General features: G+C 44.9%; 1 protein-coding gene across 13 annotated transcripts in view; it reads left to right on the top strand.

The window, feature by feature from the left end:
* The window catches only part of nav2a (neuron navigator 2a), a 221,231-nt gene that overhangs the window by 72,552 nt on the left and 122,329 nt on the right, over nt 1–26,350 (top strand). For 6 of the 13 annotated variants that reach the window (XM_045688962.1, XM_014126312.2, XM_045688960.1 and 3 more), the window contains exon 1: nt 13,562–14,412. The exons of 1 other annotated variant lie outside the window; for it this stretch is intronic. In XM_045688962.1, coding sequence (XP_045544918.1) covers nt 14,164–14,412 — 249 coding nt within the window. In that variant the 5' untranslated portion in view covers nt 13,562–14,163. Of the gene's footprint in view, nt 1–13,561; nt 14,413–26,350 lie in introns of those variants that run through there. 6 more of the 13 variants (XM_045688971.1, XM_014126316.2, XM_045688964.1 and 3 more) reach the window with 2 other exon arrangements.

Below are 26,350 nucleotides of genomic sequence, written 5' to 3'. Positions count from 1 at the left end.
GATAATAAAGCAAGCGTTTGACCTTTCCATTGTGTTAAAAATGGAGGATTGGTTGTTGGTAAGTATATGTTTTTTCAAGATGATGAGAAAAGTATCGTCCAACCCATCGGGTATCTCACTGCACCCTCAAATGTCATGTCTTGAAATATGCAGACAGACTGATTTAAAAGTACATTTATATTGTAATACTTCTGACAGCCAACTTTCTAACTCCGCTCATAACTTTTGGACTTTATAGATTTCCCAGAAGGCATGGATTATTACGTTATTGTTAGTTTTACATTTTAAGACATGACTTGTGCTGTAGAATTTGTGAATTTTGTCTCTTGTATAATATATTCTATACATTGGTTTATACTGGATTAAGGATACATTTTTCTTAACGGTCATTTAGTTAGTTAGATTCCAACATTCCGTCCATCTTGTGCCAATATCAGATTTCTGTTTTTATAATAACACTCTGGGTCAGAAGTGCTGTACATCTGGAGAACTGCATGACAGGGCAAGCCGCCTGTCAGTTTTATTTTCCTGTTTGACGTTTCCAAAGGGCGCCCTGGTTAAGAGGCATGGCTGCCTGTACCCTTTATGACAGCAGTATTTCTGGAGAGTGAACGTGTTCTCTTCCTCTGACATCACACACTCACACACACACTCACACACAAACACACACACTCACACACACACACACACACCTCTAAATCTATCTGAGTGTGGAGGGGCTAGGGATGAGCATCGCTATGGGAACCTGTGACTGTAATTATGCAGGCCTGCTCTGCTTATATGTTAAGTTTTCTCTCTTGATGTTGAAATCTATGTTTTTAAATGAACTATCACTCTAGAAATTGACTATTAGTGTATACTTACACACATATTGGAAGTATGACAGAGTATGGCTTTGAACTAAATCTTTATGCACTTTCAGGGCTCGATCAAGGAATTCAAAAACCGTCTAGAATGAAAATCAGTATCTACCCTGAGAGATCAAGCACTTTCCATCTTTACGACTTCCTCTCCAACACCCAATCACAAGCTACAGCATCTCCCATATTCATGCTATTGAAGGGTTTATATGTCACAGGCAGAATCCAAAATAGTATAGCTCTGTCTGATTTTACTGGACCAGTCCTGATTTATAGCGTCATTAGGGTTATTATTACCAGCCAGTTAATCAAGTGGTCAAATATGGAGTGCTAGGCTTACTAATGATTGAGCCCAAGTTCTTGATAAAGAACACAGCCGCAGAGAAATATGAGTTTCAGACCAAAGTGGTGAATTGTGTGTAGATAACAGTAATTACAGTATTGGTGGTTTCACGGTCAAAGAATGTTCCTCGAAGCCTTTTATGACCCAGTAGTGAAGGCCGTTAGAACAACACCATTCGCTTCAGTAAGTCTTCTACTAGATGGGTTTTCGAGTGAAACCCAGGCTTTCAGCTATCCAGAACCTTTAAAGGGTTCTTTGGCTGTCCCCATAGGAGAACCATTTGAAGAACCAAAGCCTTGGTTTCTGGTTCACCGATCTCTACACTCTTAGAAAAATAGTTCCAAAAGGGTTCTTCATCTGTCCCCATAGAAAAACCTTTCAGTTCCATGTAGAGATCGGTGAACCAGAAATCAAGACGAATCCAACCCTTTTTATCTAGTGTGTGACAGAAGAACTATACTTCAGACTGATTGGGCTCGGAGTTTGATTGGTCTCCCGATTCAGGCTTAACGGTGTCTCTGGTGGGTGTAATCGTCCTGGCACTGCAACCATCTCTCCAAATCACAACTATAGTGGCTGAGCAGTACCTCTCTGAGTGCAGGAGGGATGAGTGCTCCAAGAGAGAGGCTAGTTTACACTTCAGGCTGCTCTTAAAGAGGAGCGATGGAGAGATAAGGAATAGCGATGGAGAGAGATTGGGGTTGTAGGCAGAGGAGAGAGAGAGAGAGAGAGAGAGAGAGAGAGAGAGAGAGACTGGATCCCACTATGTTTGGGCATTGCAGCCCATCTGAATTCCTGGCACGCTCTGTTTCATCCCAGAGAGACAGTTGGTGGATGGAATCAGAGTGCATGACGCCACACTCAGTCACCCACACCGACTCAACTGCGTCAGAATGCCAGTACCTCCTACAAGAAAATTATGATTCATTTCCTGTAGACACAATAAGCTATTTTGAATAGTGAAACTGACAAACTGTTTGCCATGATTAATTAAATTTGCTTGATGTCTAGAGAGAGAAAGAGAGAGAGAGAGAGAGCGAGCGAGCGCTCAGGGGACAGAGAGCTGTGTTGATTTGATTTAATGGCGGAACTCTTATTTATACCTTACAGATTACCGTGACAACCAGCTGTGAGCACGGTGACATCTGTATTGACGAGCGCGTCTGATTTCGTGCAGATTTTATTATCCCGGTCGCCCTAATTCAATTTCCTCAACATTTCTGAATCAAATATCTGTTGTAATGAATAAATCAGGTTTGGAGAGAGTCACAGGCCAGGTTGCGTGGCAGAACGGTGAAAAGAGCTACAGTATTCAACTGTAATCAACATAGGATCAAGGGAAGTAGGGCACAGGACAAGTATCCAACTCACAGATTGACACAGCATGGTTCGTCACTGTAATGAATAAACCTAGGAACGAAACGGCGTCATAATCTGAAACCAGGTCACACAAAGGGTATTTATCCAACGTTTTGAGACGTTGACAAAGTAAGTAAGTAATGACACCAACAGGAGACATTTCATTTAGTGGTTTTAAGGAAGTCTCAACATAACCACAGACTCCACTAGGAAACCTCAATTAAAGTCAAAGGAAGAGCCATGTTTGATTCCTGCTCCTGGCTTGATGTCAGTTTGTTGAATCCCTGGACACCAGTTGATCCTCTGTAAGAGGTAGCGCAGATTATAAACAGTGTTCAGTCTTTTGAAAGCTTAGCATTTAACTCTTTACCCTCTGTGGATCTCCCTACCTCGGTGTCCCCGCTCTGTTGTGAGTAGAACTAGAGGCTGCCAGGGAGAACCAGCAGAACATTGCCAGCTGAAGAGATGTTGTCTTGGGTTGGAGCCAGGACAGTCTGGGATGGATTCCAGAGCTGGGCATCAGACCTGCTTAGACCCATATGGAGTCGCTGTCCTCGTAATCCGCACTATCCCCCTTTCCCTGTGGAGACTCCAAAACACACACACACACACACTGTCGGGAGCACACACACACACGCGTGGTAGTACGGGAACGCGCACACACACACGCACACACACATCAACAAACACACTTAATTGGACTACTGTGACCTACAGCAGATCTATCCTTCCCAGAGATATTGAACTCAGAGTAATCTTCCCTTCTTGCTAGAGAGCAGTATGTGATTTGCTGTAACCTTTAGTCCGATGCTCTCTGATTCATACACTCTTTGAGACTTCTCTTTTATTGGTTCCCGCTTATCCAAGCGTCACCAACCATCCCCTAGAGCACATTGAATTGGAGGTGAGCAACTTCACAAATCCATTGCCCCCCCCCCCCCATTTACTCTCTTTCCCTATCCATCTCCGCTTCCTCTCTACTTCTACCTCTCTGCTACTATACCTCTGCCCCCTCAGCAGATCCAGAGGTGACGGTGGTTATGGTGTGACCCTAACTCAGTGTCGGGGCTAATGAAGAGGGCAGATGGTGGTCCTCTAGGCTGCAGTAATATCCTGGCAGTGTGTCTGACTGACTAACTGACTGAGTGGAGTCCCTCAGCAGGGGTTTACGGGGACAGCCTACATACTTTACGACCCAATAGACCTGTTATCACTCTCCCCGTAGGCTCCTGCCCATTTGGGTGAATTGAGATTATGTGGTGTAAACCATCAGTTGAAGTCAATGGGGTTAGGGCTAGCTAGCCCGTGGGTCCTTCTGACTTAGGATTCTCATAACCAGCCCTGTTTTTGCAAGGTTCCCTTAAACGTTATGGCAGCTTGGTATGGATTATATCTGTCCAGTTCAGATGTTAACCATTACAAGATCAACTGACCAATTGATTTGGAAGTCCAAGCACAGTCAATGAGTTGGCCATAGCGAACTCTGACAAGGGAATGGAATATAGTGCCACCTTATGTTCGCCAAACAATGGATTTTTTTCCCCCCACTCTGAGAATTTGGAAAACCTTCTTTGACAACATGATTCCATTGTATATTTGAGGTCATATTGATTAAAATGTAGATATTTTCCCCTCCATTGGTTGCGTATTCAACCTTTTCCGTTTCAATCAGCTCTCAATTTGTCAAGTTCGTTGTATGAAGGAGCGGACCAAAGTGCAGCGTGAGTTTCGTTCCACATCTTTTATTTTGAATGTGAAACTTTGCAAGACAAACAATAAACGAAAAACCAACAACAAACCGTGACGAACGAGGTGCAACATGCACTAACTCAAAATAATCTCCTACAAAACAAAGGTGGGAAAAACATCTACTTAAATATGATCCACAATTAGAGACAACGATGACCAGCTGCCTCTAATTGGGGATCATCCCAAAAAAAAAACATAGAAAAACAGAAACTAGACCCAAACATAGAAAAATTAACCTAGAATAAACCCCCCAGTCACGCCCTGACCTACTCTACCATAGAAAATAAGAGCACATAATGGTCAGGACGTGACACAATTTCCCTAACCTTAAATTGTTTTAATCCTCTTTTGCCATTTTAATTCATGTTTGTTGCACTAAAAGTCTTCAGGATGGTAAGTCACCTTCTAAACATTGGAGCAAAATCTACAACTCTCCATTTTCTCCCACCTCACTAGGAATGCTTTCCATTTATCCTAAGAAACCAATTATCCTCCAAGTGCTCAACGGGGGTGGGGCAGCTAAATACATAGAGGGAGATAGGAAGAGAGAGAGAGAAGCTAATGTTTTCCAGCCTGTTGTTCAGTAAACGTCGATTTGGTAACCAGGGAAATATCATCCTTTCTTTTCACTGGCTGGCTTTGAATTCTTATCTTTTGTGAGAGTTGATCACATTTTAAAGTTTAGTGAGAATTAATGAGAGCGTGGCTTCGGTATTGGTCTTATAGTTCTCTACTATTGGTTGGAAGTCTCCTTTCTCTCTCTCTCTCTCTCTCTCTCTCTCTCTCTCTCTCTCTCTCTCTCTCTCTCTCTCTCTCTCTCTCTCTCTCTCTCTCTCAGTATACTAAGGTCCTCTCTCATATCTCTTCTGTAGCCCAGATGGAGTCTGTCTGTCAGAGACACCATGGCCCCTCCAATACAGTGCTCCAATACGTCATGCTCCACAACAAACATTATCCTATCCCTTGTTGCTGCTCTGCCTGGTGGACTACTAGAAAGAGCCCGGAGAGGAGAGTGAGAGAGTTGAACTGGGTCACATGTGACACTGAAGGAGAGATGAGAGTGGAGAGGAGAGACAGCGAATGCATTTAGGGGTTCCCTAACGTCCCCACACCGCCTCGCTGACTATCCAGCCGTGAAACCTGCTCACCTCCTCATGTCCATGTTCACCGGTGATACAGGGGCGTTAGGATCTGGAGGAAGGGGAAGGGATGGGGAGCAGTCGGGGGATTTGAGTTTTCATGGTAAGCTGTAGCTGTGTGATTGGGCCCACGGGGTGGGGGGTAAGGAGGACTGATGGCTGAGTTTGGGTTCAAGGACTGTGTGTATGTGCCATCATATTATGAAGACTTTCTTAAGGAGATTGGCTCTCGGTAAAGCAGCCTTAACCCTCTCTGTCTCCCGGGGACACAGGATTTGCTGCTCTCTCTGTGGCTGTGTGTGTTTGTGTTCACATGCGTTCATCTGTGTGGGTGTGCGTTTATGTTTGTATGCGTGTGTTTATATGTGTGTATGTGCTTGGATGCTGGCAAGGACACTGATGTGATCTGACATGGTTGAGGCTTCCAGAGGATGCTGCAGGGTTTCTGTGGCTCCCAGCACAAACAACAAAATCAATACCCCCCCCCACACACACACACACATATACACACACACACACTGCATCCCTCCACTGTCTCTTTCTCTCTGTTTATTTGGGGCGTTTGTCACGCCCTGACCTGAGAGAGAGGTTTTGTTTCTCTATGTGGTTAGGTCAGGGTGTGGGGTGGGCATTCTATGTTTTGTATTTCTTTGTGTTGGGCCGAGTATGGTTCCTAACCAGAGGCAGCTGTCTATCGTTGTCTCTGATTAGGAACCATACTTAGGCAGTCTTTTTTCAACTTGTGTTTGTGGGATCTTGTTTTTGTATTGCTGTGAGTAGCCTGCAAAACTTTTCGTTCGTTGTGTTGTTTATTGTTTTGGTTGTTGCCGGTTCACCGTTAAATAAAATATGATGAACCCAACCCACGCTGCGCCTTGGTCTACCTTTACCGACGGACGTTACAGCGTTTGCCTCCCTGCAGTCTTACAGGGTAATTTCATGGCGGTTTGAAATGGTTGTCTTTGCCATGTCACCTGTATCTCTCTCTCTCTCTCTCTCTCTCTCTCTCTCTTTTTCTCTACCTCTCCCTCTCTCATTTTTCTTTTTCTCTCTGTCTCTCTCTCTTTTTCTTTCTCTCTCCTCAGCCTCTCGTGAGCGTCGTCAGTGTTAAACGGGTGTGACAGTTGAAGTGTAGTGAAACGAGTCACCCGTGTTGGGTGACGGGATGATGGACTGTCTCTTTCACCTATTGCTGAAACCTGGGATATTCCAAACATTGAAACGTTTGATATTCCACAAATGTAGATACGTATGTGATAAACATGAATGAATCATGTTTGCCTGTATGGAAGGTAAAAATGTGAATGTAAATGGGAGATAAGCGTGACGTTAGAACGTCCGACATAAGTGTGATTATTTGGATGACATTACAGCCCCTGGAGCGTGTGTGTGCGGTGCTAGTAACTCGGCTTGTACCCCTATAGCCCCCTAGACTCATCCTTTTGCCCTCTTTACACATAAACACACTTGTCAATTGTCTTTTTCCTCTTCCTTACGCTGAACTTGGGCTGCAGTGGTGGTGCGATCTAAGGTTGACACACACACACACACTCCACAAAACAGGATTAGTCCTAAGGCAAGCGTGCGGAAAGGGGGCGAGAACTGACTTACTGACCCACTGTAGCGTTAAGACTCCTGCCACGGCTGCCCGTCCGCCTCTCTAAGCTCTTTAAGGGATTGCTAGACTGACTGAGCACTCGTAATCTGATCACAGGATTGCCGCTAAGCGATCAATTGGGCAACTGTAATCCAACTGACCGTTGCATCTGGTGCAGAGAGACTGAGAGTAAGTTCTGGTTGGTTATTTAGTTAGTCAGTCAGTCAGTTAGTTAGTTTGAGCTGGGAGGAGATTGTTATGGGGTCTGGATGTTTTTGTCTCGTAGAACCACAGATCACAACAACAAGGACACAGTGGTAGCTAATCTTTAAGCTTTGAGCGTACACCTGGCAACCAAGGGTGCCTTCTCCTCCACCTTTATCATAGGATCGTTTAAAACAGAGGTAGCCAACCCGGCACCGGATTATTTGAAATACTCTATGGCCTTTCAGGTTGAAAGACTAAGACAATAGTGCTAATGAATGCTCTCTAGGAGTGTGAGAACAGGATGAAACATTCATCCACAAGGTTGTATTCTCTCCCCATACCATGGCTGTGTTCCTGGCAACCTATCGCCTCTCTGGCTAAAACCAACTTCGTGGTTGCCAGATTGGCCTGTGCCGAGTTGAGGTGAGAATTAGTGAATGGTTTCTGCCATTGACTTGAATTGTGTTTTGGTCTTGGAGGGGTGGATTTCCGCTTGTTTTTGCCCCTTGGGATTGGCTGGAGTCTTGCCAATCTGGCAACCCTAATGTTCACAGGAAAGGCCTCTGTTTTCTCACTAGTGATTCTCTATTAGAGCTGAGAGCCAGGACACGTTGTGCGGGCCCCCTTAGAACAAGATGCACACACACACACACACACACACACACACACACATTCTCACTCAACCTTATACCCATTCAAACTCAAACCAGTCTTTCGTTTAATTCATTACTTTCATAAAAAAAAGGCCAATCAACAACGTAATCCTTTCAAGTGTCTGGCGAGGCTATTGCTCTAGTTTTAATAAGCACTCTTCCTGGGTTTGACTGGTGGAGTGGGCTGAGTAGAACCATCCTCGCGAGCGTGGGGCCAGATTTGACAGTTTAATTGTTGTTCCGTTTTGTGGCTGCGATTCAGTGTGTTTTCGATTTCATTCATCCCAAACCGTTTGCATTTGATCATTCTCAGAGCCCTGCGTTCAAACTTTATGGCTTTAATACATTTGATCAAGCAGCATTCGTCAGTACAGAGCTGGCATCAAAGACCCAGGGCAGGAAATGAGGCTAATAACAATGCCTTAGAGAAGATTTCCTTTCTGGTTAACTGGTGTGTGGTGTGTGTGTGTGTGTGGTGTGTGGTGTGTGGTGTGTGTGTGTGTGTGTTGTCTGCCCTTTTGCTTCTGTCTCATTTCATTTTCCCTCTTACATCCCACCATAAAGGATTTGTCTATTCAACCCCTTCCCCCATAGGGCTTTACACATTAGGTAAACATCATAATATTGCATAACCAAGCATTATATTCACACTGCATGCTAAACAGGTGTGTAAACGGTTCCCATGTTGTTTATTTCCCACGTCATAAAACCGTTTAATCGGTAATAAATCACCATGCAAGCACTCTTACCTGACGAATGGAAGCTATGAGTAAGAGCTATAAAACAGGATGCTATAATGGAGGGTTTGGGTGGGCATTAGTTGGCAGTACATTTCTGAGGGTTGGCACCTAGCGGGTGTAAGCGGGTCATAAACGTGATAGATCTCTCACCTGAATGACCTCAGCTACAGGGGAGTTGGCTCACTGGGCGAGGGCTAATAAGGTTTCCTTTCCTTTTCTCCTGAAAGAATATAATAGGGGTAAGCTGTATGACAATTACCACACTTTCTTTTATTTAACTAGGCAAGTCAGTTAAGAACAAATTCTTATTTACAATGACTTCCTACGCCGGCCAAACCCGGGACGGCGCTGGGCCAATTGTGCAACCGCCCTATGGGACTCCCAATCACGGCCGGTTGTGATACAGCCTGGAATCGAATCAGGGTCTGTAGTAACGCCTCTAGCACTGAGATGCAGTGCCTTAGACCGCCGCGCCACTAGGGAAAAGAACCACACTTTTGTGGAATGTTGCTAATTTTACTTTCACCACTCTCTCTAGCCGCGGCTGTCCTACCAAAGAGAACATGTTGATTTGGTTATTGAAATATTGTTCATTCTTCACGTTCTTGGTGTATTGTAGACATTTTAAGTTCAGGCCATGACTAACTGACTAACTTATTTTCGCTCTCTTTTTTTCTCTCCTACCTTTTCGTCAATCCTTTCCTCTGATGCTGTGGGCCTTTATATAACAGCTAAGCAAATTTGATAGAATTTTTTTTTATCTACTTTCTTCTATCTGCATCCATTTCCTCCTGAAGCTGGAATCTGAGGATGATGATGAAAGCTACTCTATTAGCATTTAATTGACAACCGCAGACAGATGCGGTTGTTAATGGTTTGTGTGTGTGTGTGTGTGTGTGTGTGTGTGTCTCCTCTCCTGTGAATGCTCTTGATAACGCCATGCCTTTGATTCGATGTGAGAATTCTTATGCCATCCACAGAGTGGGGTCTCTCATCTCTCTGCAGTGGCTCACACACACATCCGTCTGCCATGAAGGGGGTACCGAAAGGACGCTGGTTCGAATCCCTGAGCCGACTAGGTGAAAAATCGTTTGATGCGCTCTTGAGCAAGGCATTTAACCCTAATTGCTCCTGTAAGTCTCTCTGGATAACAGCATGTTTCACCTCACAGCAGGGTTGTGGTCTCACCTCAGTTACACTGATACATGGAGGCACACTTACATGCACACACATCAGTACACCATTCTTCCAAACTACTTAGTAAACCTGGTTTATTCTTTCATATTCTTGACAGTTCTGTGGTAAACAGCAGTGTGCGAATGCATGGCTTCTATAATTAGCTCAGCGTGAGTGAGTGTATGTATTCCCTTGTGGTATTGCTCTAATATGTGACAGGCGACCGTCTTTCTGAGGCGGGGAAATGAGACCATTTGAAGGATGCATCTGTGCTGGTAGAGAATGGGATGTTGACCTTCGTTCACCCTTCTTTATGGTATTTTTATCCATCATGCCTTCTCTCCTTCTCTCTCTTGTCTCTTTCTACCTCTCTCTACCTCGCTCTCTCATACTCTCCCTATGTTGTATCTCTCTTTCTACCTCATTTCCTCATTTTCAATCACATTTTTGTTCTGTCTCACAAAGACAAATGGAATGAGTGATTGTGACATTGGTTTGAGGGTAATAGGCTTATAGCTACTTACGAGCTGCGGTTACTGGCTAGATGGTGTATTTTGTGGCTAATAGGTTCTTCATTATCATTCTCAGGAGAACAGTGTTTTTTCCCCCCTTTAAATTTCAATTACTGCACTTTTGAAAGGATAGTGTAATTAGAAAGTGTGTGTGTGTTCATGTGTGTGTGCGTGTTTGCATGTGGATATTAGAAGAAGTAATGCAGTCCACTTATCAATTATGCCAGTTTCATGAACACCTAATATGGAGCAGTCTCTCTCTCTGCAAGTGGACGTTCAGTTTTTTACATTTTCCACATAAGAAAACAGTTACACACACACACACACACACACACAGCGGTGAGTCCTATGTCCCCCCGCTTGGCCTCCTTGTCGCCTGTGGTTATTGGATGTGATGTGTTGTTTAGGTGCTGCTGGGAGTGTTGTCTGTGTTTATGCCGCCGTGTGTGTGTGTGTGTGTGTGTGTGTGTGTGTGTGTGTGTGTGTGTGTGTGTGTGTGTGTGTGCGCGGGGCTGGGGGCTTGTGTGGAAAGAGAAAACACACCCCAGAGTGATGACCTTCATAGGCGACATGTGACAGGAAGGGACTGGACTCCCCATTGCTCTCTGTCTAGCCCCACACACACTCAGATATATTTTTACACACACACACACACACTTTCCCTTAATGGCCTGTTTTCTCTGTGGCCTCAGTTGATTTTCTAGGTCATCTCCCTCTAAGTGCGAGTGAACAATCAAATGTCTATTTTTTTCTTCCTTATTATCTCAGAAGAATCCGAGACCTTCGCTGTGAGGATGTGATAAGGTTGTGTGTCGTGACAGTGAGCTATGTTCAGTGTGACACCCAGAGACAGAGCCATACTTGACATTTTCATTGTGGCGCAGCTCGACCCAGCCCAACCGATCTATTCACTCACCAACCCAGGACAGATGGAGAGTATCACACACACACACACACTTGTTACGATTAAAAAGGTCTGTCTAATGCCCACACACTCTGCCCTGGCCACTCGGATTAAGAAAACCTGGAAAGTGTGTGTGTGTCTTTTGAGAAGATGGCTTGCACTTTTCAGTTGACCGAATCATCAGAGAAGTCCATGTTTGGATAAGGGTTTACTGTAAGCCAACACACCGGTTTAACTCCACAAATACCCCGCCTTTTCTCTTCCTACACACACAATTGTAGGCTATATGAATAGTATGAATAGTGAGGTAAATATATATATAGTAAGTATATTCACATTGGTGTCATTATATCTCTATGGCTGTACCGAGGCTGTTAGTTATTACATTGGAAATAACACATTTTACAGTAGGCTTGATGTATTATTAGAATGTATTATTAGAATGCACTGGACTGTCATCCAGCTAATTTCAAAGATGAAATCGCATAAAGACAGTTATTTTTATTTTTTTATTTTTTTTCTTCTCTTATTTTCTCCTGAGAGTTTTTTCCAGAGCTTGGCTGTGACATGTTGGTTGCTAGGAGTCGTGGGGGAAATCATGGAATAGTGGAACATTCCGTTGTTATGGTGACACTTTCTTTAACGGCACACCTTACATTGTCAGCGTCACACACACACGCGCCTGGGCTGTCACGGTCATGGAATTTTGAATGGCGGGTTATTGGTCAGCCAAGTGACTGCGGTCAACGTAATATCCATTCAAATAGCAACAACAACAAATGACCTCCGCTCCTGACTGCATCTGCTGGTGCTGCTGCAGGGAGGGGACGTTGCCTAGGCAACCGAAGACTCGTTTTGCTACCACATCTCGCTTGTTTCCGCAAGGAACAACCTTTTTGCAACGCTTTGACCATAGAGATAGAATCAGATATGAGGGAACGTTTCCATGATTTAGGATTATGCTAATAGGATTTATCATTAACATACCAAGGGGGATTGGGGCGCGGGAGGGGGGGGTACTGCCTCACCTCTCCAAAAATGACCCAATGATGTCATCGCCCAAATCTGCATTCACTTTGTGCGTGTTTTGTTGCGTTCTTTCATTCTCTCCCCTTCGTCTTGTGATTAGAGAGTGTGTTTTAATGCGTTTAGACTACTGCTCTGCTGTTGCTGTTATCCCTTCACGTCGAACCTCAGCTCCAGAGCAGATTAATCTTCTATCATTTGCATAAGCTCTGTAGCCTGATAGAGAGTAAGATTGTTAGTAAATTAGGGCCTATCTCTATTCATGGTCGAGTCCCCTCTCACTGGGCACAGATCCATAAGAATCCGAGACCTGAGAAAGCATCTAGTGCCACAGACAACGTAATGTTTGATCCTGCTTTTAACTGTGTCAGTGTCATTTGGAATACAAAGGGCACAGAGAAAGGCAGAGAGAGAGAGAGAGAGAGAGAGAGAGAGGAAGGAGGAGACAGGAAGAGGAAGAGAGAGACAGGAAAATATGATGACAGGACATGAGTAGGGTAGTGCAGTCCCGAATGGCTCATCCTTTCCTAGCAGAAATCTTCTCTTTCTTATTCTGTCAGTTCTCAACACATAAGTAGGCAGTGGCCCAGAGCCCGACAGTCTCAAACATACACACACACACACACACACACACACACACACACACACACACACACACACACACACACACACAGTCTTGTACAATTAACCTTGCGGGGACACACAATTCATTCCCATTCAAAATACTATTTTCCCTAACCCTAAAACTAACCCTAGCTCCTAATACTAAACTTAATTCTAACCTTAACCCTAAACCTCCTAGAAAAAGCGTTTTGACCTTGTGGGGACTAACGAAATGTCCCCAGTTGGTCAAATGTTTGTTTGTTTCTATTCTTGTGGGGACACGTCCACACACACACACACACACACACACACACACACACACACACACTCAGAGCTATTTACACACACACAAACTTTTTGTGTGATAATGTGTAACAATGTGTATCTCAGCAGTTGGTCTTGGTCTGCACAGTGTGTATGACTGTATGGAATGCATTGCCCGCTTCTACAGTGGCTACAACTCTCGCTCTAGTCCTCTCATCCAATCGTACAAAACTGGAATGAGGGAGGGAGGAGGAAGGGAGAATGAGGGAGGCAGTGGAGACAAGAGGTAGAGAGAGAGAGAGAATGCCTAAGGCTGTCATCCAAACATGTCTGTCCTCCACTATCCCTAAGCCACACCTGCTATAGGGCCAATACTGGGGAAGGAGATAGAGAGGAGGAGGAACAGAGAGAGTGCAGTCACAGGCAGAGCGGTCGCCGAAGCGAGTGGTCCTCTGTTGCTGTTCTCTCTGGGGTTTTTTCCCTTCCTTTTCCTCGTTCCCTTCTTCCTCCTCATTTCCTCGAGGGAAGCAAAGAGTTTTTCCATCTCTCATCCGGAGAAGATAATTAACTCCGCTCACCAGGAAGAGAAACATCCCGAATTTCCTTGACGAATGCTCACTGAATCCGGGGAAATGGAACACTGCCAGCTCCTCCATCAAAGTACAGGGAATTCCCAATAAGAGACTGGGAATACCGGTATTCCTAATAAACCAGAGCAGGGATTACAGCCAGGGAACAGGTGGGATCTTAGGGAGAGAGCTGGACCTGGACTATTGCTCCCGCTGTCGGATAGAGACTCAGCTGATCCCTTCACTTATAGATAGGAGCATCAGGATTCAGGAAGACAACACGGACACTTCCCAACACATTGACTGTGTCCTATTATCCCACTCTTTTATTCCAGCTGGTAAAACTGTTTGCTTACTGGGAGGACAGCGTCGGCTTAACTGCTTGGGTGGGGTCGGACAGTACCGTGTGTGTGTGTGTGTGTGTGTGTGTGTGTCGGAGACTATTTGGTGCCCCAGAGGAAGATGCCTGCCATTCTGCTGGCCTCTAAGATGAAGTCGGGACTGCCCAAGCCGGTGCACAGCGCTCTGCCCATTCCACAGGTGCCCTCGCGCCCCCTCACACTGCCCCTACCACTGCCCGTGCCCCTCAAGCCCTCTGACAGACACACTCTCACAGTGGGCCCCCAGGGGGGCTTGGGACACCACCAGGGGGTCTGGGGAGCCCCCAAAACCAGGAGCGCTCCAGCGACAGACGGTGGTATTGACACTCAGGTTAGAGAGAGAGAGACACTGCTTCATCGTTCTCGTCTTCTGACACTGCATTTTCTCTCTTTGCCTCATCACTCCTCATTCTCCTGTCCATCTCTCACTATCACTCCCTTTATCCACACCTCTTTCTCTCGCTCTCTCTAGCTCCATTCTACAAAGGTATGTGTGTTTGCTCTGCTGTTTTTACTGTATAATAGGAAATATCTGTAGCTGGGTGGTTCTGCATTGATGTGTTACCCCTTCAGGGAAGTGATGTGATTCCTTGAATGCATGCTCATGAAGGGGAGGCTGCCTCCTTGAATGTAAAAGTGTCTTAGCATAGACTCTGCCAGTGTCCAGGCAGGCTAGCAGGCAAACTGACTCTCAGGATAGCAGGGGGTGGATGTTTTGGTTTGTTTGTGAATTATTGGTCTGCTTAGCAACGCTGCAGAAATGCCTCCGTGGAGAGAGCGATCGCTTGAATACCATGTAAGGCTGTGCAGTGGGGGGAACGAGACGCAAGCGGGTTTGTGTGTGTGTGTGTGTGTGTGCGCATTTGAGTGTGTTTTGAGGAAGTGCTTGGCAATGTGTCCGTACCAAAACGTGACATGGAGCGACTTTAAAAATAGAACAGAAATATCGTCACCATAACAATGTAATAACACACTGTCCACAATTCATCCCTTTTGTTATTACATGTACCTTACTGATTGTGTGGTGTGTTTAGGTAGCTCATCACGTTTTCTCTCTCTGTCTGTGTGTGTGACGCTGATACGGCAGCAGTCCTCACCATCAACTGGCTAGATTAACCCCGCTGATCACCCACACTTCTGTTGTGACTCGGAGATATAGAGGTGGTATGGTTTAACCCTACAGAATATCATCTCTCTCTCTCTCTCTCTCACTCCCTCTCTCCATATGCACCTTTTTCAAGATTCAGATCAGGGTGTGTGTGTGTGTGTGTGTGTGTGTGTGTGTGTTGTAGTTCTTTCTTTACTGCCGGGTTGTGTATTTTAGGTGGCTGGTTCTTTGCTGGGGTGACATTAGCTCAGTCTAACAGAGAGAGACATGCCACTGCTGTGACTACAGGCCATGGATCACTACACACAGGCTGCAGCTGTTATAGTATACGAGTGTTAGTCGAGTCTCCTAAAAGCGAGACATCTCTACCCAGTCCTGTCAGGGTGCTGTGTGGTGGCCCCAATCCCTATGAGACTTGTAGACTATCAGAATTCAATAGTTAATCTACCCAGGCCAACCATGGTTTCCTTCACTACAGCCTAATTACACAGACTAATTGCCTGGGAACCGCATGCTTCCTTCACCCTCATCAATTTTTACTCCCTTTTCCTCTCTCCCCCGTTGTCTTACTCTTTTCTCCTCTCCCCTCCTAGGAGAGCAGAGGCAAGAGAGTTGGGAACAGAACAGTTATATTTGGTCCCGAGATAACACAATTCTCCATGGCTGCGTGGGGTCTGGCCCTGGCCTCTCTCTGCTCTCTCTATCCCCTCCTGGGTGAATCCTATCACAGTCTCTGGAGGACAGAAAGTAACCGGGTGATAAAGAGAGAATGAGATGATAATCTCTAGAGGGTTCGGATTGCTGTGGGGTTTCCATTCTTCTAATCATTTTATATTTCTCTCGCTGTTTGCCTCCGACTCTTTCGGGCCCCCTCCTTCCCCCTCCTTCTCTCTCCCTTTCTCCTTCAATTTTCTTGGATTAATATATGTTATTTAACTTTTCTGTCCTCGTTTGCATCACTCATTTCAGAGTTCCAAACTGCCTCTGGAAGCAAGAACTGTTTGTTGGGTTTCCATGGCCGAGCAGCCGCACACAAGCCTAAGATCACCATGCGCAATGCCAACCGTCGGCTGGAGTGGTGTAAAGCTCGCCAGCACTGGACTCTGGAGCAGTGGAAATGCGTTCTCTGGAGTGAAGAATCACGCTTCACCATCACGCAGTCCAACAGACGAATTGGCGGATGCCAGAAGGCTACCTGCCCAAATGCATAGTGCCAACTGTAAAGTTCGGTGGAGGAGGAATAATGTTCTGCGGCTGTTTTTCATTGTTCGGGCTAGGCCCTTTAGTTCCAGGGAAGGGTAATCTTAACGCTACAGCATACAATGACATTCTAGACGATTCTGTGCTTCCAACTTTGTGGCAACAGTTTGAGGAAGGCCTTTTCCTGTTTCAGCATGACAATACCCCCGATCCACAAAGCGAGGTACATACAGAAATTGTTTGTTGAGTTCGGTGTGGAAGAGCTCAACTGGCTTGCACAGAGCCCTGACCTCAACCCCATTGAACACCTTTGGGATGAATTGGAACGCCAACTGCGAGCCAGGTCTAATCGCCCAACATCAGTGCCCGACCTCACTAATGCTCTTGTGGCTGAATGGAGGCAAGACCCCGCAACAATGTTCCAACATCTAGTGGAAAGCCTTCCCAGAAGAGAGGAGGCTGTTATAGCAGCAAAGGGGGATCAACTCCATATTAATGCCCATGATTTTGGAATGAGATGTTTGACAGGTGTCCGCATACCTTTGGTCATGGAGTGTAGATTGTCAACGAATGAGGGGGACATTAGCTGTAATCTGTGGGGTTATCAGGAGTATCAGTCATATACCAGGCCACATGACCCCTCACTGTCATATGTAGTTTTAAAAATATAGTCTACACATGCACTCACTGTCCCAGACAGGTTGGGTTAAATGTCTACAAGTTTCTAAAACACAGATTCACACACTCTCCTCTCTCTGAAAGTGCTCTCTGAGATCATGCATAATGCAGAGAGACGGAGAGAGACGTGGTTGACCAGACAGATGGCCATAAATATATACAGTACATAGCGTGTGTGTGCGTACCTTTACATGTGTATGTGTATCTCTCGTTAGGTCTTTATTAGGGATGTAACGATTGCCCGATAACTATCTGTCCCCGAATTAAAATGTTAAGATACAAGTGCATCGGTCCGCGGACCCCAAACCAGTCCAAATCGTAACATGCACTGGCCAGAAAATCGATTCAAATGTTTCGAGTCGCCGGTTCACTCAAATGTTTTGCTGATATTACATTCTTTCTACACTCTACCTTCCGAAAACTACCTCCCATATTTTGTGTCGAACTGCATGTCACTGTGTTGACAGTAGTGTTGCATGCCGAACAACCCCAGGCAATATCAGTAGCCTAGTCAAACTCAAATGATTCAACGGTGCGCTGTGCCCAGTTTCGCTCGCTGAACAACGCGAGGTCGGGAGCCTGTTCCTAATCATGCACATCTGCACGGCACCTTCAGCATTCACATGCTAAAATGGCTTGCGTGGTATTAGGCTTTATTGGTTGAGTGACAACCGTTGTCATTTGCTAGCTTACTGTTATCTATGCGCTGTTGAAAAATTGTGTTTTACAGGAACAGGTGTTGTGCCGAAAATCTCCCCCCTGCCAGAATTGCCCCCCCCTTCGCGTGAACGCGCACACACTGAATTCTTCATTGCTGCGACTTGCTTGCTAGTTGAGATTTCTGATCTCCTCTCCGTTGTCAGTTTAGCCTATATTTCACAGATTTTAGTAGCATAAATCAACTCAGACAGATCCATCTCAGAGGCCCAGCTCATGAGCTCCGTCAGCAGCAGATTTTCATTTAGAACGGAACATGTTCATGCAACAAATGTTTCTGCGTCAAATCGTATCACGTCGAACCGAATCACAACGACTCGTTCTCTAATCAAACCTAACCGCACCGAATCGTTTAAAACTAAAACGTATCGTTCCCGTATCGGAGCCCATGTATCTAGATACGTATAGAATTGTCTTGAAAGGAAAAATATGCACATCCCTAGTCTTTATGAGAGAGGGAAATCACCTTTCCAGGCAAATGACTTGGCACACTGACACATTTGTTTGCAATGAACAGGACACATGCAGACTCTACTGGCCTCTAGTGGTGAGCATACGTTATGTACTACATCTCCTCTCCCTCTATTGCTTAGAAGTGAATACAGCCAGAGTGGCACAATTGCCAAACCGGCAGGAAGGAGGTAGTCAAGGCCATCAATGCTGTGTGTGTGTGTGTTTGTCACAGTCAAAGGGCGTCACTGCCACTCCTTGTCTATGGTGTATAAATGCTGCTCACTATACAAAACATTGCCTGTGTATTTAGAGAATGCCTCTGAACGAGGATGTGTGTGTGTGTGTGTGTGTGTGTGCATGGGGGCGAGTGGGGGATGTGTGTGTCTTCACTATGCATTCATAGCACTTCTTTACAGAGTATTTTCAGGAGCGTGTTTTCTTTGATCTCCAGGGAGCACATTTCACACACCCCCCTCCCCCCCCCCCCCCACCTTCTCCATCTATCGTTCCTCTGCCTCTATTTCACTCCCTCCCATCTATGCCTCCTCTCCTTTCCCTCTTTCCCTCCCTCAATATCTGACTGTGCATTGTCGCTGCACCATTCATCCTTGGCTGTGGAAGTGACTGTATATAGCCTCGTTATTGTTGTCCTTACTGTGTTACTTTTATTCATACTTTTTTATTTTAGTCTACTTGGTAAATATTTTCTTCTTCTTGAAGAAGAAGTTGTTGGTTAAAGGGCTTGTAAGTAAGCATTTCACGCTAAAGTCTACACTTGTTGTATTCGGCGCATGTGACAAACACAATTTGATTTGATTTCACAGGGAGAGGAGGTTGGAAAAACTACAATGACCGTAGCATCTAGGAGCTTCTAGGATGCTGAGCACCTCAATCTGTTTATGGGGGTGACTAGGAATGAAGTCGAAGCATTGACAAGAAGTTAGAACTTACCTATAATCTTAGAAATTGTTGCATGTTGTGTTTATGTTTTTGGAGATAATGTACCTTCCTCCTTTCAGCCATACAGACATTATTGTAACTATTTTATTCCATTTCTTCATTTGTGGCATTGATCTGTCTGTCACTCTGTCACAGTTAGGGTTGGAAGTGAACCTTGCCTATTGTGGCAGCTTGTCACAGACCTTTCCAGTGGACATGTCCACACACACACACACACACACACACACACACACACACACACACACACACACACACACACACACACACAAATCATCTAATCAAAGTTTATTGGTACGTACACAGTTGTGCAGGTGTTATGGCAGGTGCAGCGAAATGCTTGTGCTGCTAGCTCCAGCAGTGCAGTAGAATGTCTCGCCAATACAATGCAAATGTGTATTTCTTTTTTTATCATATGAGAGGGAGAATATAAAGACTTTATGTGATGTGTATAATTTGGTATATATATATATATATTTATATATTTTTTTCATTTTATTTTCACATACACTGGATAGGTGCAATGAAATGTGTTTTAAATGGTCATCCATAGTAGTACAGCGTCCCTGGAGCAAATTAGGGTGTTATGTACAGTAGTAGGTATATTGTTGACAAAATAGTATATACAGTACCAGTCAAAGGTTTGGACACCCCTACTCATTCAAGGGTTTTTCTTAATTTTTTACTATTTTCTACATTGTAGAATAATAGTGAAGACATAAAAACGATCAAATAACACATATGGAATTATGTAGTAACCAAAAAGTGTTAAACAAATCAAAATATATTTGAGATTCTTCAAAGTAGCCACCTTTTGCCATAATGACAGCTTTGCACACTCTTGGCATTCTCTCGACCAGCTTCATGAAGTAGTCACCTGGAATGCATTTCAATTAACAGGGGTGTTAAAAGTTAATTTGTGGAATTTCTTTCCTTCTTAATGCGTTTGAGCCAATCAGTTGTGTTGTGACAAGGTAGGGGTGGAATACAGAAGATAGCCCTATTTGGTAAAAGACCAAGTCCATATTATTGCAAGAACAGCTCAATTAACAATGAGAAACGACAGTCCATCATTACTTTAAGACATGACGGTCAGTCAATCTGGAAAATTTCAAGAACTTTGAATGTTTCTTCAAGCACAGTCGCAAAAACTATGATGAAACTGGCTCTCACGAGGACCGCCACAGGAAAGGAAGACCCAGAGTTACCTCTGTTGCAGAGAATAAGTTCATTAAATAAATGCTTCACAAAGTTCAAGTAACAGACACATCTCAACATCAACTGTTCAGAGGAGACTGCGTGAATCAGGCCTTCATGGTCGAATTTCTGCAAAGAAATGACTACTAAAGGACACCGATAAGAAGGGACTTACTTGGGCCAAGAAACACGAGCAATCGACATTAGACCGGTGGAAATCTGTCCTTTCGTCTGAAGAGTCCAAATTTTAGATTTTTGGTTCCAACCGCCGTGTCTTTGTGAGACGCAGAGTAGGTGAACGGTTGATCTCCGCATGTGTGGTTCCCACCGCGAAGCATGGAGGAGGAGGTGTGATGGTGTGAGCAGGGGCGTTGCCCATGAAAGAAACCTACCGTGCCCCTAACATAGAAATCAGAATGTTTCAGATTAAAATAACGTACTGAACAATATGTGTTATTAAATGTACTAACTATAAGCTTCTGCTGCTCTATACTACAATTGTGCAGATTCTAGTTTCCACCTTCATCCTTTGCCTATATTAACAGTATTGCAAAATGTTTTGGTTCCTAATGTTAACAAAAACTGTCTGTGTCATTCTCTAAACATTTAGGGGCCCCTACCAGGCTAGGTGTAACGGGGTGAGTGACGGGTTGCCGGGAAGTCAGGCGCAGGAGAGCAGAGATGGGTGATAACAGGATAACTTTAATATACACCCTGGCCCAAAGGCACAGGCGAGGCAGCACAAAGCACAACCACGGTAACATGAACCGGATTAAACAAAACAAACAAACCTAGGTTAGGAACAAACCTAGAGCAAGCCAGCCTGTAGCGTAACACCCTACACAAAGAACAATTCCACACACAGACATGGGGGAAACAGAGGGTAATATACATTTAGTCTGATGAGGGAATGTGAACCAGGTGTGCGGGAAAACAAGACAAAACAAATGGAAAATGAAAGGTGGAGCGGCAATGGCTAGAAGACCGGTGACGTCGACCACCGAACGCCACCCGAACAAATAGAGGGACCGATTTCGGGCGGAAGTCGTGACACTAGGGCCCCATGAATCATTCATGTTCCCCCCCTTAACAATGCCCTTGGGTGTGGGGGTGCTTTTCGGGTGACACTGTCTCTGATTTATTTAGAATTCAAGGCACACTTAACCAGCATGGCTACCACAGCATTCTGCAGCGATACGCCAGTAATCCACTAAGCCCAAACCAGATGGGATATCATTTGTTTTTCAACAGGACAATGACCCAACACACCTCCAGGCTGTGTAAGGGCTATTTGACCAAGAAAGAGAGTGATTGAGTGCTGCATCAGATGACCTGGCTTCCACAATCACTCACCCTCAACCCAATTGAGGTGGTTTGGAATGAGTTGGACTGGGGAGTGCAAGAAAAGCAGCCAACAAGTGCTCAGCATATGTGGGAACTCCTTCAAGACTGTTGGAAATGCATCCCAGGTGAAGCTGGATGAGAGAATGCCAACAGTGTGCAAAGCTGTAATCAAGGCAAAGGGTGGCTACTTTGAAGAATCTCAAATCTCAAATATATTTTGATTTGTTTAACACTTTTTTGGTTACTACGTGATTCCATATGTGTTATTTCATAGTTTTGATGTCATCCCTATTATTCTACAATGTAGAAAATAGTACAAATAAGAAAAACCCTGCAATGAGTAGGTGTGTCCAATCTTTTGTCTGGTACTGTACACAGTGAGTAAACAACAGTATATGAACAGACTATGAGGTGACATGCACGTGCATGCATACACACAGACACAAGCACACACACACACACACACACACACACACACACACACACACACACACACACACACACACACACACACACACACACATACATCTGCCAGTAGTGTGATAGGGAGGTCTTATCTTAATAAGCATTTCTCCAGATAAAGGCTTTAAGTCTGTCTTTATGAAAAGCCTGGTTCTCATTAAGAGTCATAACCAAGGCTTAGGGCTTATCTATGTTAGTGTCTAAATGAAAAGCACACCGCAATGACCGCCTATTGGAGAGGGTTTCATTTCTCCCAGTATTTGCTCAAATGATCTCAAAGCAAGTATCGATTCAGGATGTAGAGGGACCTTCAGTTAAGAGAGAACGAGCTTTGCTGAGAGCGATATTAATTTCTTAACTACATTTCTTTATTATTGTCTGGGACGTCAGAAGGCTAGATATTCATCTATCTCTCCGCGTGAGATTTAGCATCGACACGGAGTTCCATTAATCAAACCATTAGATAAGAGCATGCATAATGTGTTGATAATGACTCTAGTCATTTGAATTATTGTAATTGGGTCTAATTTAATTCAAAGACTCAATTTAATTCTCAGACTTTGAACTTGGTCAGGTGCTGGGTTCAGATAGCGGCTATGTTTTTGATTGGTGGTATTTGTGAATATGTTTGATTACTGTGTGGATTCATATCTAATTAATTGACCCTAATGGAATGATATTGATTGGCCGTAGATGTTTCTCTCCTGTCCTCCCTTCCTCCTCCATACCCTCTTTACAATCAACAGACTTGGAACCCTCTTAACCTCTAGTATTGTCTCAGGGACCATTGACTTTAATGGTGCCCGTATTTTACCAGTTGTTTAGGCCTTCTAGAGATGCACAGGGCCCAGTAGGTGAGAATGAAAGGGAAGGGGGATTGGACTCTATTTCCTGCTGCATTAGATTGCTAATTTCCCCTCACAGTGGATAAACTGGCTGGAGGTCTGGCTGACTTCATTGCTTTTTACCATGACAAAGGGGAAGGAGAAGGGGAATGCATTCACATATCAAATCAAATTTTAGTTGTCACATGCGGTGTAGACCTTACAGTGAAATTATTACTTACAAGCCCTTGACCAACAATGCAGTTTTAAGAAAAATACACCGAAAAAAATATATAAGAAATAAAAGTAATAAATAATTTAAGAGCAGCAGTAAAATAACAATAGTGAGGCTATGTGCGGTACAGAGTCAATGTGCGGGGGCACTGGTTAGTCAAGGTAATTGAGGTAATACTGTATGTACATGTAGGTCGAGTTATTAAAGTGACTATGCATAGATAATAAACAGAGAGTAGGAGCAGCGTAAAAGGGGCAGGGGGGGACAATGCAAATAGTCTGGGTAGCCATTTGATTAGATGTTCAGTAGTCTTATAGCTTGGGGGTAGAAGCTGTTTAGATGCCTCTTGGACCTAGACTTGACACTCCGGTACTGCTTGCCATGCAGTAGCAGAGAGAACAGTCTATGACTAGGGTGGCTGGAGTCTTTGACAATCTTTAGGGCCTTCCGCTGACACCGCCTGGTAAAGAGGTCCTGGATTGCAGGAAGCTTGGCCCCAGTGATGTACTGGGCCGTAGGCACTACCCTCTGTACCAGGCAGTGATGCAACCAGTCAGGATGCTCTCGATGGTGCAGCTGTAGAAACTTTTGAGGATCTGAGGACCCATTTCAAATCTTCTCAGTCTCCCGAGGGGGAATAGGTTTTGTCGTGCCCTCTTCACGACTGTCTTTGTGTGCTTGGACCATGTTAATTTGTTGGTGATGTGGACACCAAGGAACTTGAAGCTCTCAACCTGCTCCACTACAGCCCCGTCGATGAGAATGGGGGTGTGCTCAGTCCTCCTTTTCCTGTAGTCCACAATCATCTCCTTTGTCTTGATCACGTTGAGGGAGAGGTTGTTGTCCTTGCACCACAAGGCCAGGTCTCTGACCTCCTCCCTATAGGCTGTCCCGTCGTTGTCGGTGATCACGCCTACCACTGTTGTGTCATTGGCAAACTTAACGATGGTGTTGGAGTCGTGCCTGGCCATGCAGTCATGAGTGAACAGGGAGTACAGGAGGGGACTGAGCACGCACCCCTGAGGGGCCCCCGGGTTGAGGATCAGCGTGGTGGATGTGTTGTTACCTACCCTTACCACCTGGGGGTGGCCCGTCAGGAAGTCCAGGATCCAGTTGCAGAGGGAGGTGTTTAGTCCCAGGGTCCTTAGCTTAGTGATGAGCTATGAGGGTCCTATGGTGTTGAACGCTGAGCTGTAGTCAATGAATAGCATTCTCACATAGGTGTTCCTTTTGTCCAGGTGTGAAAGGGCAGTGTGGAGTGCAATACAGATTGCATCATCTGTGGATCTGTTGCGGTGGTATGCAAAGTGGAGTGGGTCTAGGGTTTCTGGGATAATGGTGTTGATTTGAGCCATGACCAGCCTTTCGTAGCACTTCATGGCTACAGACGTGAGTGCTATGGGTCGGTAGTAGCCTAGTGGTTAAAGTGTTGGACTAGTAACTGAAAGGTTGCAAGATTGAATCCCTGAGCTGACAAGGTAAAAATCTGTTGTTCTGCCCCTGATCAAGGCATTTAACCCACTGTTCCTAGGCCGTCATTGAAATTAAGAATTTGTTCTTAACTGACTTGCCGAGTTATATAAAGGTAAAAAAAAAAAAATAGGCAGGTTACCTTCATTTTCTTGGGTTCAGGGACTATGGTGGTCTGCTTGAAACATGTTCGTATTACAGACTCAGGGAGAGGTTGAAAATGTCAGTGAAGGCACTTGCCAGTTGGTCAGCGCATGCTCAGAGTACACGTCCTGGTAATCCGTCTGGCCCTGCGGCCTTGTGAATGTTGACGTGTTTAAAAGTCTTACTCACATCGGCTATGGAGAGCGTGATCACACAGTCGTCTGGAACAGCTGATGCTCTCATGCATGTTTCAGTGTTACTTGCATCGATGCGAGCATAAAAGTAATGTAGCTCGTCTAGTAGGCTTGTGTTACTGGGGAGCTCGTGGCTGTGCTTCCCTTTGTAGTCTGTAATAGTTTGCAAGCCCTGCCACATCTGACGAGCGTCGGAGCCGGTGTAGTACGATTCCATCTTAGTCCTGGTTCGTCGGAGGGCATAGGGGGATTCCTTATAAGCTTCCGGGCTAGAATCCCGCTCCTTGAAAGCGGCAGCTCTACCCTTTAGCTCAGTGCGGATGTTTCCTGTAATCCATAGCCTCTGGTTGGGGGTATGACGTACAGTCACTGTGGGGACGATGTCATCGATGCACTTATTGATGAAGCCAGTGACTGATGTGGTGTACTCCTCAATGCCATCGGAAGAATCCCGGAACATATTCCAGTCTGTGCTATCAAAACAGTCCTGTAGTTTAGCATCTGCTTCATCTGACCACTTTTTTTATTGACAGTCACTGGTGCTTACTGTTTTAAATTTTGCATGTAAGCAGGAATCAGGAGGTTAGAATTATGGTCATATTTGCCAAATGGAGGGCGAGGGAGCGCTTTCTACACGTCTCTGTGTGTGGAGTAAAGGTGGTCTAGAGTTTCTTTTCCCTCTGGTTGCACATTTAACATGCTGGTAGAAATGAGGTAAAAGTGATTTAAGCTTCCCTGCTTTAAAGTCCCCGGCCACTAGGAGCGCTGCCTCTGGATGAGCGGTTTCCTGTTTGCTTATGGCCCTATACAGCTCATTGAGTGTGGTCTTAGTGCCAGCATCGGTTTGTGGTGGTAAATAGACAGCTACGAAGAATATAGATGAAAACTATCTTGTTAGATAGTGTGGTCTCCAGCTTATCATGAGATACTCTACCTCAGGCGAGCAAAACCTAGAGACTTCCTTAGATATCGTGCACCAGCTGTTGTTAACAAATATACATAGACCGCGCCCCTTGTCTTACCAGAGGCTGCTGTTCTTTCCTGCCGGTACAGTGTATAACCCTCCAGCTGTATGTTATTCATATCGTTCAGCCACGACTCGGTGAAACACAAGATATTACAGTTTTTAATGTCCTGCTGGTAGGATATACATGCTTTTAGTTTGTCCATTTTATTATCCAGCGATTGTACGTTGGCCAATAATACCGATGGCAAAGGCAGATTAGCCACTCTTTGCCGGATCCTTACAAGGCACCCATATCTCCTTCCGCAATATCTCCGTCTTT

The sequence above is a fragment of the Salmo salar genome, chromosome ssa11 (assembly GCF_905237065.1).
Source record: "Salmo salar chromosome ssa11, Ssal_v3.1, whole genome shotgun sequence".
NCBI lineage: Eukaryota > Metazoa > Chordata > Actinopteri > Salmoniformes > Salmonidae > Salmo > Salmo salar.
This window is presented reverse-complemented; position numbering and strand designations above follow the sequence as displayed.